The sequence below is a fragment of the Apis mellifera genome, linkage group LG3 (assembly GCF_003254395.2).
Source record: "Apis mellifera strain DH4 linkage group LG3, Amel_HAv3.1, whole genome shotgun sequence".
Taxonomy (NCBI): Eukaryota; Metazoa; Arthropoda; class Insecta; order Hymenoptera; family Apidae; genus Apis; species Apis mellifera.
The window spans coordinates 8,001,128-8,018,953 of NC_037640.1; the positions used below are offsets into that span (position 1 = coordinate 8,001,128).

Genomic DNA, 17,826 nt, shown 5'->3' on the forward strand with positions numbered 1-17,826 from the left:
GCGAAGAGAAACAGATAAAAGGAGAATGGGATGGAGGTGTGAGGGGGGAAAGAGGAGGAACCGAGAACCGTCTGCAAACCGTCGTTGTCGTGGAGGGGGGGACAAAAGTTGGTCCGGCAACCATGGGCTTTACGTGAGCCACCATTTAAATGGCTGATTTTATGCCGACCAACGCTATACAAACCCGTAAAACAGGCTACGTGCCCGTTACGGATAGCACTTGTATATTGGGAACCGAAATTAGAAGAGAATTCCGAATCCTTCCATTTAACTTGCCTTCGATCCCCACCATCGAGACTCGCCTCGTTGCTTTTTTAATGCGGTCTCGTCGACACTGCCAACCGTTTTAGTTACGCGTAACGCGCGCTCTTTTGTTGCTTTAAATTTCTGGACTTTTGTTTAGATTGGAGAAAAAGAGAAATTGTATCCGAGAATCGAGGGATTATTTTGTTTAACTGTTTTTTTTTTTTACTGGTAAGTTTAAATAATTATCGTAAAGATTATTTTTCTTCTCGTTTTTTGAGGTTAGGTGAATCGTTCGAAGTGAAAAAAGGAATAATGGAAATGTGTTATGTGAATGTTTGGTGAATTAATTCGATTTCGTCTTTTAATTAGAAAAATAAACATTATTATTTTACAATTGAAAATATTGGCTCTATTTGAAATGAACTTTGATCGAAATTTATAAATTTTGAACATCGGAATGGAACGAAATTTTTGTTTTTCATTGTTCCATTACAATAATTAGAAGAAAAAACATTGGGAAAAGTTTGAAATAAAAGATCACGATTAATTAAGTAGGGAAAAGTGACGGGCATTTATTTTCCAAGCATTTCGATTTCCAAGTTTCTCGAAAGAAGAACGACAGTAAATTCTGGCAAAGTTCTCGAGACCTTTTGGAGGAGCCGCGTTATCGATTGGCCGGTTTCTTCGTCCGGCGGAAGTTCGTAAGTCGGGGCCGTCAATGGTAACAGAAATTCTTCTTCCTACTTTTCGTCGAGTCATCCCTGTCTGCCGAACTTTGGAAAGTTTTCCGACAGGAAACGCGCGCGTACACGGGCTGGCCAATTTGAGAGGGGGAGGTGGAGGAGAGGAGGAGGGAGGGGGAAAAAAGAGGAAGAATTCGAAAGTCGATTTCTCTCGCGATCGTGTCCATACATTTTCTAGCCTTTTGATTCTTTCTCGTCTGGAAGTCGGTCACTTCGCCAACTTCTCGAGACTCTTCCACTTCTCGAACATGAATCGACCAACTTCCACGTGTTCTGGCTACTTTTCCTGTCCTATGTATTCGTATTTATTGGATGGAAAAGCGGAGGAGTTTATCGAAACAATTCGAATCGATCAGTGTCGACCATATCGACATAGTATATGATTGAGCAAAAAATTATTGGCCAAATTATTGATCGATTAAATAATAAATCTTTGCACATATTTTTCTTGATTGGAAACAAAGATATTATAATTCTTTCGTTCTAAAAATGAATAGATCTACGATTTATTGGTTTAATTTCATTAAAGCCTTCTTAAATTGTTGTTTCTTAAATTATCACAGACGGCAGAGATACTCCCTTCGATCCTTCTCGACATAGTATATGATTGAGCAAAAAATTATTGGCCAAAATTATTGATCGATTAAATAATAAATCTTTTATTATTTTACACGTTGCACATATTTTTCTTGATTGGAAACAAAGATATTATAATTCTTTCGTTCTAAAAATGAATAGATCTACGATTTATTGGTTTAATTTTCATTAAAACCTTCTTACGTTGTTTCTTAAATTATCACAGACGGCAGAGATACTCCCTTCGATCCTTCTCGAAATACGGCCTCCAATTAAACGCCATTCAATCCCGTCGTAATCCCATCAAAGATGCAACAACAACAATCGAATCATCGTCGATTCGCCGAGAATTTCCGCCAAATTTACTCTCAAAGTCCAACACTCCTCCTCCCCCTCCTTCCATCCCCCGCCAGTTTTCCAGTGGTAACAAGTTTCCCGGACTAATAAACGACGCGACTTTCCTCTCTTCTTAAATGTAATTACCGCCCTGCGAAAAGGAAAAGGGAAGAAAAAAAGATGGAGAGAGATAGAGAAAAGAAGAAAGAGAAGAGTTGAGAAGAGATGACGACGAAGGGGGAGAAAGAGGGAACGACGTTGAACGCAAACGATCATCAGAAGTCGCATCTATGAGACGGCGGCGTTAATTAAACCTCGTTACACTTCCCTTCGAATTTCTCTCTTAACAAGTCGCCGTCCAATCGAAATCCCCGATAATCTCTCGAACGATCGAAGATGTTGTCTCGAGCCTTTCGCCGCATACACACATACATACATATTTACGAATATAAATCCATATCTTAAAAAGAGAGGAAGACGGAAGATTTCGAAGAGAGTGGCTCGTTATCAACCACTCTGTTTCTGCTCGACGTCACCCTTTCACAGCGCAGAAAACCATCCCTTATAGCAAGAGTCTACGAGACCTACCCCTGGTAGGCAGCTTTGCACGCGCGAGACTTGAGAAGAGAGACTTGCAAACCTGCCAAAAACCTCCCTTTACGCGCGCACAGTCTTCCAGAGACTCTCGCGAGGCTCGACGTGTCTCGCACAGGCGGGAAGAGAAAACAAGGGGGGAGGGAGGGAAGGTGTTCCAAAGCGAGCCGAGGAAGGCGACCCGTGCGGAAAAGGCCCAGTTCATTAAAATATGTTCCAGCCGGCGGTAATTACGCGTTTAATTATTTAAACGAGTGACCCGGCATTCAGCAAGATTTTCCCCCCCCTATCTTTTTCTACCATCTCCTCTCCTTTTTTTTTCTCTCTTTTCCTTTTGCTCCCCGTCCGATTCCACCTCTGGTTAAACTCCTAGCCCCTCTTCGTTCTTGGTACTCCACCCGTTTCTCGCTCTCACCGATGATATCACAGTCCATCTTCATCCAATCTTCCCTTCCCTCTTCTCTCCTTCCCTTTTTTTCCTTTTTTGCTTTTCCTGCCTCGTGACAGAGTTGCCTCCTCTCTGGACCTTTCGTCGCGGTTTGCCATTCCGTGTCTCTCTTTCCATCCCCCCTTTCCTTTCTCCTTTTTCCTTTACTCTTTCTTTCTTTTTTTTTCAAGGCGAGGTCTTTCAACGCGACGCCCTTTCAACCCGACGCGTACCGTTTCCGGTTTAACCTCCATCTTCGTCGCGAGCGAGACGCGACAGACGGAGAAAAGGGGGGAGAGGGGAAGTTGGAGGCCAGATCCGACGCGGATACCACGAGATGAGACGGTTAATTGGTGGTTGAAGGGGACGCAGGGGATATATAGTATATAGTCGCCAATTCGTTTCCCATTCGGAGACGTTTGCGCTTTCGTGCTCCCCGTTTAATTAATCGTTGGGGCGCGAGAACTGGAGGGAATTTTCCGGAGACAATGATCGTAGATAAGAGATTTCGAGGGGGTTTTGGGATCAAGGGCTTTTGGAACTTTTGTCAACAACGTGTGCTAAGTGAGATCAAATCATTTTTTTATTATTATTACTCTCGAAGAAAGTTTTGTCGAAGAGAATTGAAGGAATTATAAAAATATTTTGATATCTTGGGATTTAGTTTGAAATTAGAGACAAATTTCTTGGATTCTTTTCGTGGTCCCGTATGAGAGAATTGATTTAAAGATATTCTTTTCTTGAGATTTAACAAAGAATTAATCTATTTCGTGTGTAAAGTATAAAGAAAATTTTGATTAAATACGAAGAGAGAGGGAATAAAAATTGGTTTTAAAGGAACGAGTTAATTAATTTTGTCTTTATTCGAGGATGTAAGGATGCTTTGATCTTGGGAGAAGATTTAGCGAAATTAAATTAAAAATAAAAATTGAGCTCACTTGGAAACTTTTTATTTTGAACGAGAATTAATTATGAATTTATTCCTTCTCTCCTAAACAGCTTGTTTTCTAATTTCGAATCGAAACATCGAGTTGATACTTTTTCAATTATTTCTCGAACAACGATCCTGATGAAAAAAATTCGAAATTAACGATTCCAATACCCCGTTGAAACGATCCTGTTGAAAATCGCGGAAATCAGAGGTATTCTTTGAGAGATTGCGGAATTCACGTATGGAATCACACCAGTGATGAGAAGGAATACTCGATTAAAGAGGAGCAAAGCAGGCTGATTTCCGCGCGTTCCTCGCGCTCTCTTCTCCGACGCACGGTATCGCGGGTATGAAAGGGCCGAGAGATACAGAAGAGAAGGCCTGGACCACGTTGAAAAGCGATGAGGAATTTATCTGAAATGACATCGGCTCGACCCTCGTCGCCCGCCAAAGGACTTATTCCCGAGGAGAGCCGCATTGTCTGAGGAAAAAAGAGGGAGCCGTGCTGTGCTACCCCTTCCTTCTTTCCTTCATCTTTATATATACGTGTGTTTTATATATATATGTGCTTTCTACTCTCCTTTCTTCGTTTTCTTTACAACATCGATGATGATCCTCTTAATCGCACGAGAATAAATGATTAATGATTAATTGATTCGAAGAGGGATGTTTTTTTTTTGAAAGAGAGAGACAGTTTGAGGGTTGGAAAGTTTCTTTGGAATTTTTGTTACGTCTTTTTATTCTACGGTTGTTTATTTTATTAAGGTTATTTGATTGTTTTAGATTTGAATTTAAGTTGAGTTTAATAAGATTGAAAGGATGACTCGTCCATACTTCGACTCGATGTTTTATTATTGGACGGAGAGAGGGATTCTTCTGATCGTTGCATTATAATTTCGAGAAATAAAGGAAAGGGAGTGGAAAAAAATCTCTTCAATTTCAATGAATGAAACCATTTATCCTCATTTTCAACTTTAAATTTAATACTCGCTAAAGCGAATATATACTCGTCTATCCTATTTAAATCCTATTTAAACGAAAGTAACGAAGGCAAAAAATAAATGAAACGAAAATAAGAAGAATTCCAATAGGATATAAAACAATAAATTATTATATATATATATATAATGTAAAGCAGAGAAGGGGGTATAAAATATTCGTGGAAACTCTTCAATCTCGAAAGAATCATCGAGCCATCCATCTTCGTTTCATCCTCAACTTCGTATCCAACTTTATATCCATCAGACCGATAATATTCTCAACTTAACATCCAATTTTTATATACATCGAAAAACAATGTCATCGTAAATAAAAAAGGATAACAAAGATATTCCTTAAAGTTGCCAATTCCAACTTCAACTTCAACTATCTATCAAAAATTCCAAACACGATAACGCTCCTCGATAATACAATACAATAATACACATTTCGATGAAATACAATATATAAAAAAGCAAGATAAAAAAGAATATTCAAATACAAAAAACTTTCACTTCTTGTCCAAAAGATACGAGAAGATACAGTGCATAAAAAATAATAATAAAAAAAAAACAATGTCATCATAAATAAAAAGGATAACAAAGATATTCCGTAAAAGTTGCCAATCCCAACTTCAACTTCAACTATCTATCAAAAATTCCAAACATGATAACGTTCCTCAATAATACAAAAGAATAATACACATTTCGACGAAAATTTCAAAAACACAAATATATATAACATATAAAAAAGATATTCAAAATAAAAAAAGATATTCAAACACAAAAAACTTTCGCTTCTTGTCCGAAAGATACGAGAAGATATAGTACATAAAAAATAATAAAAAAAAAAAAATGTCATTATAAATAAAAAGGATAACAAAGATATTCCGTAAAAGTTGCTAATCCAAATTTCAACTTCAACTATCTATTAAAAATTCCAAACACAATAATGCTCCTTAATAATACACATTTCGATGAAATACAATATATAAAAAAGCAAGATAAAAAAAGATATTCAAGTACAAAAAACTTTCATTTCTTGTCCGAAAGATACGAGAAGATACAGTGCATAAAGAATAATAATAAAAAGAAAAATATCCCTCCTCCTCCTCCTCCAAAAAAAAGAAAGAAACCTGTGTGAACGCTTCGAGGGTTGATCCATCCATCGGCGTATTACGTCAATCTAGGGGAGGGAGGGAGGGAGGAGAGATCGAGATGTCGCGAGTTGTGATATCGGGACGTGAATCGAAAAGAAAACTTAATCCCAGGGTTGGCTGCGAATCCACGGGAAATATCGTTCGCCCGGTTCGATGGAGATCTGCGCATATTGGCCTCGTTTGCACGTTTCGTTTCGTCTCCCCCTCCCCCTTCCACGGAATTTGATCGTTATCCAGGTATTCGTCAGCGCCTCGGTTAGGGGATGAGGGGGGACGTATCTCCGAGTGGCTTCCTAATTTTTCACGTCTCGAAATAGCAATCGACCAGAAGATTCGACTTTCCAGTCTCTCTCCTTTGTGCACCTCCTCCGATATTTCGCGCCTCCTCTTCTAGATCATATTCACGTTTCCTTGCGAACGATTAATCTATTTTTTTTCAATCTTGGAAATTTCTTTTCGAAATTGTCCATTTTATTTTATAACGTACGGGGGAATTCGATCAAAAATCGGTTTCTGCGTTTTAAAAATTAAATTATTTTTTTAAATATTCGTGTAATTTTTCCTTATACCTGCTCCTTTCTCTCGCGGTAATTTAAATCTTCCTAAGTTTGTTCGAGTAGTTGCAACGGTAGCGGTTTCAATTTACGGTTCCGCTTAAAGCAAGCATTCCAAGAATCCTAAGTAAATTCTTTCCGAAGCTAAGTCGTTTAAAAAAATTAACGTTCAGTGTCGTACTTGAATTTCTATTCCATTGTGAAATGCTATTTCTAAATTAATAGTCAATAGAAATTGTCGAAATTGAAATTTGAGAAGATCTTTTTTCTTTTTTTTTTTTTTTTAAATTGTATCACGACTTTAAAATTGGAAGGAAACGCTATGTAATTTCATAATATCCGTTTCACGAGTTTCTAATTTAATTAGATTACGATTCTCGTACGATTCTACAGCCACGGATAATACTTGGACCGTTTAAGCCTTTAATTGCGGATGTGCCTTTATAAACCACGTGTTAATTTTAATTTTAGTAAACGTAGAGAAATACGAATACTTTTATAAATATTTTGATGAACAATTTATGACAATTATCGTCTCGGAATACAAATCAATAAATATTTTAAATAATAAACATATTCTAAGAGTATTATGATTCGATTTTAATAAAATATTTTTTTTTTTTGCGTTTAGAGCTGTGTTTTAAAAATAAACAGATAAAAGATTGATAAAATACAATGAATATTTTGATAAAATTAATAATAAAGAAGGATTAAAGATAATATACTCTTCTTGACAAAAGTTTAAGAAGATTGAATTATTATCTTCGTGTAAATAATTTAATTTCGAAAAAAATTAAAAAATCGTCGCGTTTTAAGAGGGAAAGAATCGTATAATTTAATCTTCTTTCGAGAGCAACATCGGTACTCCTTGAACGAATTTTCGCGAGAAGAAGGCATTATTGCAAAATTTTCGAATGTCAGAAGCGGGGAAGAAATGACTTAAACGCGTTACGTTTAATACTTAAATTGTGCCTCCGAAATGAGACGCGTAACAGCGTGACGCCCTGGCTGACAGTGCTATTAAGAGCAATATCGTAGCTACCTGTCAGATCTGGGAATAAATGGAGCGGCGACGGAACTGCTGGAGCTGAAAACGAATTTCCGGATGCTACGCTAATCTTATCTCCGCCGAGGGAATTTATCTCGACAAACGTCCCCCTTTTCTTTTGGATACCTTTTGGATGAAAAAAAAAAAAAGGGAGAGGAGGAAATTTTAATAAAACCGGGAATATCGGTGCATATTTTATTATTTACTTTTTTTTAAATCGAAAATTTACCCTCGAAGTTATTTTATTAATTGAAAATTGATAGATTACGATGCGATCGAAGAGAAAATTATTACTTTTTCCTTTCAAAAATCTATCTTCTTTTTGATGAAAAAAAAAAAGGAAAGGGAGAAAAGGAAATTGATGAAAAAAAAAAAGGAAAGGGAGAAAAGGAAATTTTAATAAAACCGGGAATATCGGTGCATATTTTATTATTTACTTTTTTTTAAATCAAAAATTTACCCTCGAAGTTATTTTATTATGAAAATTGATAGATTACGATGCGATCGAAAAGAAAATTATTATTATTTCCTTTCAAAAATCTATCTTTTTTTGGATGAAAAAAGAAGAAAGGAAGAGGAAGAAATTTTAATAAAATCAGGAATATCGGTGCATATTTTATTATTGCTTTACTTTTTTTTAAATCGAAAATTTATCCTCGAAGTCATTATATTATGAAAATTGATAGATTACGATGCGATCGAAGAGAAAATTATTATTTTTTTCTTTCAAAAATCTATCTTCTTTTGGATGAAAAAAAAAGAAAGGGAGAGAAGGAAATTTTAATAAAACCGGGAATATCGGTGCATATTTTATTATTTACTTTTTTTTAATTCGAAAATTTATCCTCGAAGTTATTTTATTATGAAAATTGATAAATTACGATACGAAGAAGAAATTATTATTTTTTTCTTTCAAAAATCTATCTTCTTTTGGATGAAAAAAGAAGAAAGGAAGAAAAAGAAATTTTAATAAAATCGGGAATATCGGTGCATATTTTATTATTTACTTCTTTTAAGTCGAAAATTTACCCTCGAAGTTATTTTATTATGAAAATTGATAGATTACGATGCTAATCGAAGAGAAAATTATTTTTTCCTTTCAAAAATCTATCTTCTTTTGGATGAAAAAAAAAGAAAGGGAGAGAAGGAAATTTTAATAAAACCAGGAATATCGGTGCATATTTTATTATTGTTTTACTTTTTTTTAAATCAAAAAATTATCCTCCAAGTCATTTTATTATGAAAGATGATTGATAGATTGACTTGACGATGCGATCGATTATTATTTCTTCCTTTCAAAAAATCTATCTTCCAATTATATATATATTCCTTTTTTTTTTCTTGATAAAATTATTACAGAAGAGATCTTCTCTCCCCCTATACGTAACACTAACCCTTCACTTATGCCACTTCTGTCGCCAATAAGAGAGAGAGAGAGAGAGACTGTTGAGAGTGTTTTCGATCCATTCTATCGTGTCGATTTAACAAGGACCGTAATGGCGGCGCGAGGACAGCTGCGGCGATGTCTTCTCAGAAACGATTTCGCCGATTTTTATCCTAAGGATTTTTCCCGCGCGGGATATGGAACGGATGTCACGTCCATCCACGTGATTTATAGCCTGTGCTACGAAACGTATTCGAACGAAACGTGTCGGTAAACAACGTCGTGGAACGTTTGGTGAAAAATCGACCGAGAAGGGGGATTTATGTAAATATCGGATGGACTCCCCCCCTCCCCCTCTCTCGACCCAATCCACCGTCACGTTTCTCTTTTATTTAGGTCGTGTGTATTTCTCGAATAAAATAACCCGCTCGATTCTTCTCTGTTCACAAATCGTTGTTGATCGATTTCCTTGTGAATTATCTCCGATATATACCTCGTATATTTTATAAGTCATCGTCATTTTTCATCTTCTTCCTTTGAATTATTATTTTCCTATTGGAAATATGCATAAATATGTGAATTTGGATTTAAATTGCTTCGTTAAAGTAAGTTTTCTTTAACAACAAATGATTAACTCGTTCTGGTTATTTATTATATATAACAGGTGGATTTGGAAACTAGGTTTGAAAAGAAGAAACGCTGTTAAATTTAATTTAATATTCTCCGGTTAGATTTAACACTAAAAGTGATCGTAATATCGGGGAATTAAATTGACCATTAAAGTCGTAAGTAAATTGTTTCGTTATTAAGTGGGATTCAAAGGGGGGTACTTATTCAACGAGAGTACTCGAGGATTTTCATATTATAAGAGTTATTATGTTACTGCGGCTGCGGTCCCGGGGATTGAACGGGATTATTGTCTTTTTCTTCTCTCCCTCTGTATTCCGTTTCGTTCGAACATCTTCCTGAATTTCCGATAGAAAAATGGAAATAATGGTTTAACATTAGTCCTTGGATACTTTATTTTGCTAAAAAAAGAAAGAAATTGGACAAAATAAAAAGGATAACGTTAAATTTAACTCGTTCTGGATTAAAAATTGATTTACAACGATCCATATAAAATCTCGATCAACGAAACAATTTTCATATTTTTCTTTCGAATAAAAGTATCTTTCATCAAATTTTTTCTAACTCGAATCAAACAAATGGTTGGTTAAACTTGCGAAGTTAAACGTGCGAAGAAACGATCGATTCTTACACCCTCTTCTCCCCCAGAGGCGAAGATCGACCTTTGACCAAAAACTCTGTTCGACAAACTTTTAATCTACTCGGGGCAGAGAATCCCAACAAAACGCGGTCGAAAACGAATCAATAATCCTCTATCACGTTCCATAAACTCTGCGCTCCGAGTCTCCCCCGCGGGAGATTCTTCTCGAGGAAGAAAGAAATCCGCAACCTTTCCCCTTCCCTCCCCCCAAAACTTATCAACCATTCCTCCCTTTCGTCCATCCATTCGACTCGTGCAAATAGAAACTCGAAACGTTGTTCCAAGGACATTTCCACCATAATTTCTCTCTCTCTCTTTCTTTCTTTTTCCACATTCAAACTTTTCGAATGTAAAAAGAGGGGAGCGGGAAGAAAGGGGAGGAGGTTTAATGAAGCGACGCCTTTAATTACGGTTTGCGGAAAGGGGGTGGTTGTTGGTCACGAGGTCCTCCAACCCTTCTAATCGAGATTCTCTGTTTGGATTCCAGTGTTGACGGTGCCCGGGTACGACGTTAGGGTGAACAGATCGCCGGTGTTGGAGGGATGCAACGCAGTTTTATCTTGCACGGCGAGGGAGGACGTGAAGGAGCATCTGACAGTCACCTCCTGGTTCCGCGACGACGCCATACTTCTACCCGGTAGCACGGACACAGGTAAAATTTCTCGAGATTTTTAAATAGAAATTTGTGATATTTAAGTAAATTAGGAAAATTTCAGAGGTTTCACAATTTTCGTATTTTTAAATTAATTAGAAAGTTCGTACGATTGGAACATTAGATTTCTTTGAAATTTTGGATAAGATGTTTTAAATAAGAGAGTAGTTTATGAATGAGAAATCTTGTGATTTCCATGATCCAATCATCCTGTTATTCCTTCAATTAGATTAAAAGTTTAAAGTAGTGAATGTTTTAAAGATGTTGAAATGCCAACATTGTCTTTTTAAAAAACAAGTTATTAATTGTTAGAAAGCATTACTTATTGATATAGATATTTATTATAGACATTTAAATTAATCATTTAACTGATAGGTTTATCTACTGGTAAGTTCTGTACAACCTTATTACATTTTCAATATTCTTCTTTTCTTGGCGGTGAGTAAGAGAGTAAAAAAATGAAACGAAACGATTAGAATGCCTGGCGGACGGGGCAATATTCTATAAAATATTTCATAAAATGGATGACAGCGTGCCATTCCCGAGATACTCCCCCCTCCCTCTAAAAAACTAACCCCCTTTGAAGTGCACTCTTTCTCGTGAAATAGTTGACTTTAATTGCTGACAAACGGCACGCGTTTATTAATATTAAAAAAAAAAGTATCAACGTCGAGATTTATGCTCGTTAAACGAAACCCCGCGGAAATTCTACTACGAGAATTGAACGCTGCAAAGGATCCAAATCAAAACCATTTTTCTCCTCCCTTTCGATTCAAAAAAATATATTTTTCTTAAACGTACAAAATCTGAATCCTAAATTACATTTATACATTCAATACATTTAATTACATTTAATACATAATTACATTTCAATCGATTCGAAATTGAATTCGATTCGAGAATTGCGTCTGAATATATCCAAATGTATCGTTTATTTCATGAATTTTTGAAACGTCCCAGACAAAGCATAAAAACATCCACTTGGATACGATAAGGGTGCAATGGGCCTCTGGAGGGGATGATATTCGATTGGAGACGAATGGAAATAGAGAGAGAGAGAGAGGAAGGAAGGGACGGTTGGAACGAAAGGGGCGCCTAGGATAAAGTTGAAAAGACGGAGGAGAATATTGGAATGGGGAGGAATATAACGCGGCGGCTAACTGCCGAGTTGTTTCGAAGTTGTTGGTTCGTGGTGGACGTGTTTCGAATCGGTGGAGGGGTTGGTAAAGGGAGTTTGATAGTTTTTAAACGTTCTTCGTGCCTGAACTGGGAATGGAGACGGGGTTGGATGATATCCGAACGGATTGATGGTGTTCGTTTGATTGGACGATGCCTATAAATGGATTTTCCTCCGCAGGAAACTCCGTTCAAAGGAAATTAGATTCACTTTGGATAATTTTGTAAAGTTCGATACATGATTATGCGTTAAAATGTTAATATATTGATATTTAATCTCTTTGCAAGAAAATCATTTCCGTCCTTCACGATCTCCTTTACTTTGGATAATTTTCAATACATCAGACGACTATGTGTTTCCATAAAATGTTAACGTTTATTTTTATCATTTAATGATTCAATCTCTTGGAGGAAATTTAGCAAAAAAGATACAAAAAGTGTATTTCAATCCGTAGAATTATAAAACGACGATCCTCTTCTGTTTCTTTAATAAAAAAAGAATCCGTAATTGATAATTCGAACGTTGTAAAAAAAGAAAGAGACACACAGAGTCATCTTGAAACCGGAAGAAGAAGATGATCGTGTTCTTTCATTTCCACCGTCGTTCACGGTCGCAACGGACGGAAATGGCTCCGTATTTTTTAATAATGAACACATCCTCTCTGAACTGACGTCTCAACGGCGGAAATAGACGCTCGACCTCTTTCCGGTTTTTTTCAGACGGCAAAGTACACACGATTCAGAGTACTGTTTCGAGTCGGCGCTTTCCTCCTCCTCCTCCTCCTCCTCCTCCTCCTTCCTCCCTCCCCCCCTGCTTTTATACCTTTGTGCAATTTCTGTGTCTCGTTGTCCTTTCAACGCGATGCGACGTTGACGCACGTTTCATCAACGCGAACGGCTGTTAAGCCGAAATCGACGGCAAAGCTTAATCGGCAAAGCTTGGGTGCGCACGATGTCGCCCTCTTTTCGCGTCGCCTTCTCCACGTCCTTTGCCTGCCACCTGGACGAGACGATATTTCGAGTGAAACGTCGGGGAGGGGGGGGGCCAGGGAGCGAGTTCAAAGTTCGAAACTGAAACGAACGAGATTCGAAGGGATTCGGAGATCTTTGAAGAGTCCAGGCTTTTCCTCAAGATGGAAGAAAGGTTCTGATGAGGATTAAAGGGAGGTTTTCTTTTTTTTTATTCGTAAAAGGAAGATAAGTGCGAAGAGTTGAGTGCTGATACAGAGATGAGAATGAAGAAAATAGTATCGAAAATTATAATAATGTTTATGTCGATTTGCAAGTTATAAAGGATTTATTGACCTCGAAATCGTATAACTTTCTTTATTTTAAAATTTTTCAGATATTAAGTGAAGTATATATATGAATTTTATACGCTTTGTTGATAATCTTGGCATCATATATACACTATATAATAGTAGAAGATATTATAATTTGAATATTCAAAATTGTAAAAATTATTTTCGAAATTATTAATATATGTATATTTAAAATATTAATAATAATATATATAATAAAATATTAATAATAATTATAAATTATTAATAAATGTATATTTTATTTGTATATATACGATTATTATTATAACTATTTAAATATAAATTATCGTTACAAATAAATTAATAGATAGATACAATTCTCTGGTTTCTAATGCATCGAGAAATTTAATTACAAATTTTCTTTTCGGATTAAAGAAAATTCGTTTCCTTCCAAATTAATCAATCATTAACCCCTTCCATTGGACAATAGTTCATTCTCATCTCGAATCATAGTTCATTCTCATATCGAAATACTAAAGAGGAAGTAAAATTATTTAAAACTTTCAATATTTTTGAATGAAAACCCGTTTCGAAATCCGTTTAAAAAAACGAATATATATAAAAAAATAAAATCATCTTCCTCGCTCGAATAACGTAATTGCGTTCAATCCAAAAATTCTCCTTTCGTTTATTTTCTTCTCTTTTTTTTTTTTTACATTTCATCCCCTGTGCATTTATAACCGCGAAAGGGTTGGTTTCAATTAAAAAGTCGAACCGTGCCACGAGAGAAGTTTAAACGTTTATTTCCCCGACGCGCGTGCAAGTTTCATCGGCATAAACAATTCCCCGAAACGGTTCGCGATGGAAAAGAGGAGGGAGAGAGAAGTGGAAGGAGAAGAGAAGGAAGAACTTGAAACTTCATTTTTCGCGGCGCGAGACTTTCGCCTTTCCCATAAACAGCCCTCGAGGCACCCTCTCTCGGGGGAAAAATGCCGCCACCATCCACTCGAATCCACCCCTATCCTCCTTTACGTTATTCGTAAATTCGTGGCACGCATACGCAAGGATTAAAAGGCACGGATTATTCGATCATTGTTCGTAATCAAGCAACGAATTTCTCTGATTTAATTCATATAATGATCGATGCTCGTTGACGATTCCATATTTTTTCCTTTCTTCTCGAATTGAATTAATCTGAAGTATTATATCATTTTCGTAATATTCGAGAGAAATTGGCTGTGAATATTTATTTTACGAATTTGAAAAATTGTATTTTATTTATCAAATATATAATTTTCTGCTTCCTTGATCTCTCCGCGAATTCGAAAAAAAACTATTCGTAAATTTAAAACAAGTCCTCCTTGTATATCAATCCAACGATTTCCTAGAGCGCGAAATAGAAAGAAGAGAATCCGCGATTGCCGTAAAAAGGGATCGCCAATTTCGAATCGATAACCGAATTCATTCCAGCTGGAAAATACGGGATCCGCCTCTCGTAAGAATCGCAACATCTGTAGGGGATGCGTCCTCGAGAGGAGTGTGATCCAGCGTAAGGAATCGGATAGTGGTCCCCTCTTGGAGAAAAGAGGCGAGAGAGGAAAGAAAAGGGTGAGGGTACGGTGTGGCGCGCTCGAGCGAGGTTTTAATATTGGCAATGGCGAAAACAAACATGGCCACCGGGAGGAAGAAATATGGAAATATTGCCGTGGAAAAGGTATTCGGAGGAGAGCTTGGCATTCGGCGACCAGGAGATGGTAATATACGCTCTCGTACCTCTCTCTTTCTCACAACACTGCAAACAGAGAGAGTTGCTCGCTGCGACGAAATGTGGAAGAGAAGAGAGAAGGCTCGAAAACGTTCAAAGGAGGGGAAAATTAAATTTGTTTGGACGGAATGGATTCGAGCGGATCCTCGTTTGATGCGTTCCTCTGATTACCCCTGCGAAGAGTAATGAGCTTTTTTTCTCCCCCCTCTGTTCTTCTTCTTTTGGAGTCGCCAGGGGGAAGTTTTTTTGTCCCATTTAATATCTTATGTACCTTTCCAGTATGCTACAATTATTTCGGGATGATTTATATATAAAATTTACAATTTATTCGAGAATCGAATACTTGAAGGATAGAGATAGTCACGTTTGAAGGCAATTACCTTCTCCTCTGGATGGACCACCCTCCTCGGAATCTCATAAATAAGTTTCTGCAACGAGACGAGAGGAAAGAAGATTTATTGAGCACGTCGAAAGGGAAATGATTGCGAATAAATCGGGGGGAGGAGAGGAGATACGAGGATAAAATTGTAATCGTAGAGGGAGAGGAAAATGTATTGTTGAAGGAGGAGAAAGGGTAGGGTAGGACAAGTTGCTGGGCAAATGTATGCGGACACACTTGCGCTCGAGGTGGTTGGCGTCGAACGAGCTTGGAGATTTTTAAGTTGAGACGTTAGAGATGGGAGCTAGTTTGAACCGGAGAATGAGATGTCAACATTAGCCGCTCTCCTCCTCGAGTGGAGGCCAATTACCGGGGCTGGTGAAGATTTAAATCATTCAGCCTTCCAGTCGATGGGAAATAAGCATTTTTGATAAGCTTGGTTTGTTTGTTACGATTTGTTCATTCGTTGCGAGAGAAATTAAAGAAAGTTCGAAAGACGTATCGATTATTCATAATTCGTGCAAATAGAATTCTAATATGATAAATAATTTGCATAAGATTCAAAATTTTTTTTCGAAAGGATACATTAGATCAATTTGGGGCTCATGAAAGATCGTGATTAGCGTTCGAGATTAAAACAAATTAGAAGTTGGAGGAGGAACAATTCGAAACTCGTGGGAACTCGATGGGAACACGAAACTTGTTAAACTCTGAAACTTGACTTAACTCGTAGCTTAGCGTTTTGGCCATGAACTTGCCACCGATCCTCGCATCAAATTCAAACTTTGGATAATTACGAAGTTCTCCAGATTATTAAATTTCGATGTTTCTTTCCTGTATTCGTTTCCTTGAACGATAAACCGAAAATGAAAGAGCTAGAGCTAATGTAAACTTAAGAAAAGCGTAGATATTCCGCGATAAATTTTCCTCGTACGAGGCCCATCCAGGTGGAAGAAGATCGGTCGAAAGACCGATTTCGACCTGTTTCCAACTCATCGAACATCGAGCAAGGACGTCAGTTTCCATGGACTTCCAACTCATCAGCCGCCTTCTGCTTCGATATTACGTACCCACAATCCTTTCCTAACTTACCAAAAATTTTATCTTATACATACTTTTAATTCTCTCTCTTGAAAAAAAAAAAAGAAAAGAAAAATCAAATCAATTCATTTATTTCCTTCCTTGTTTCAAAGCTCAAACTTCGTCCAACATTCGATTTTTTCCCAAACCCAGCATCGTTTCACTTTCATCCTGCATCAAAAAAGAACTTCCAATTCAAACCGATAAATTACACACCACCCGCATATCTTCAAATCTTCTCAAACCCTCTCAAACCCTTTCAAACCTTCTCAAACCCTCTCAAACCTCCTCAAACTAATTCATCTTCCACGAATACCTAATCTCTTTATTCCCTTTCCTCCACAAAAGAGAATCATCATCGATCCTATCGTATCGATATGCTGTCCCCCTGGAGACAAAGTCGTGTCATGTCGTCGATCCATCCCCTTCCTCTCCTCTCTCTCTCTCTCTCTCGTGACACGACGACGTCGTCGTCGTCAGACGGGGTACTCCACTGTTCCTTCCTTGGACGAGGACAGCAGCGGCGCTGATAACGGAGGTCGTCGCGATGAGAACGAAGGAGGAGGAGGAGGAGGAGGGCGCAGGTGTTTCCGTGGTACGTGTCGAGGCGTGCACAATGTTGAGGTCGGGCGCCGCGTCGCGAAACAAACGTATCACAACCCGACACGACGTGATGCTCGCCGTGATATCATCCTGCGCGCGCGCGCGTATATCTGTGCGAGAGGGTGGAAGAGGGAGGGGTATGGTACCTGTTACGTGCAAGCGACCGGCATAAATATGTATGGGACATGAATGGCTGAGCGTGTATAGGACGAAGCGAAGCGGGCCCGAAGGGTGGTGGATCGGGTTACCTATGGATGCGCTTTGCACCTCCTTCGCGCGATCGGGGAATTTCGGGTGTAATTTCTCTGTGAGATTAGTATTAATTAGGGTGGTTTTTTTTCTTTAAACAGGGCGAGGTGTTTGGATAAGTGGATCGAGAGAGAAATTGGATAATAATTTTTTGGATAAGGAATTTTTTTTGAATGGAAGGTTTGGAGAGAAGCGAAAGATTTTTGAAACGTTGGATGGCGAAGAAATTTGGAAGGGAGAGAAAATTTTAAGGATTAGAAATGTGGAATATAGATTAAAGAAGGATTGGAACTTGTTTTTGGAGTGTTTGGAGAAAAGGGAATTTTGGTAAAAATTTAAAAGAATCGATAAAAGGCAATCGCAAAGAAATTCGAGGGGTAATAAAAATTTAAAGAAATCGAAAGGGATTTTTTAGTT

The 17,826-nt window shown here is 37.5% G+C and overlaps 1 protein-coding gene across 2 annotated transcripts in view; it reads left to right on the plus strand.

Moving 5' to 3' along the window:
- The window catches only part of LOC412855 (Down syndrome cell adhesion molecule-like protein Dscam2), a 213,777-nt gene that overhangs the window by 175,948 nt on the left and 20,003 nt on the right, over positions 1–17,826 (plus strand). For both annotated transcript variants that reach the window (XM_006563917.3, XM_016911468.2), the window contains exon 5: positions 10,731–10,895. In XM_006563917.3, the coding sequence (XP_006563980.2) occupies positions 10,731–10,895 (165 nt within the window). The remainder of the gene's footprint in view (positions 1–10,730; positions 10,896–17,826) is intronic.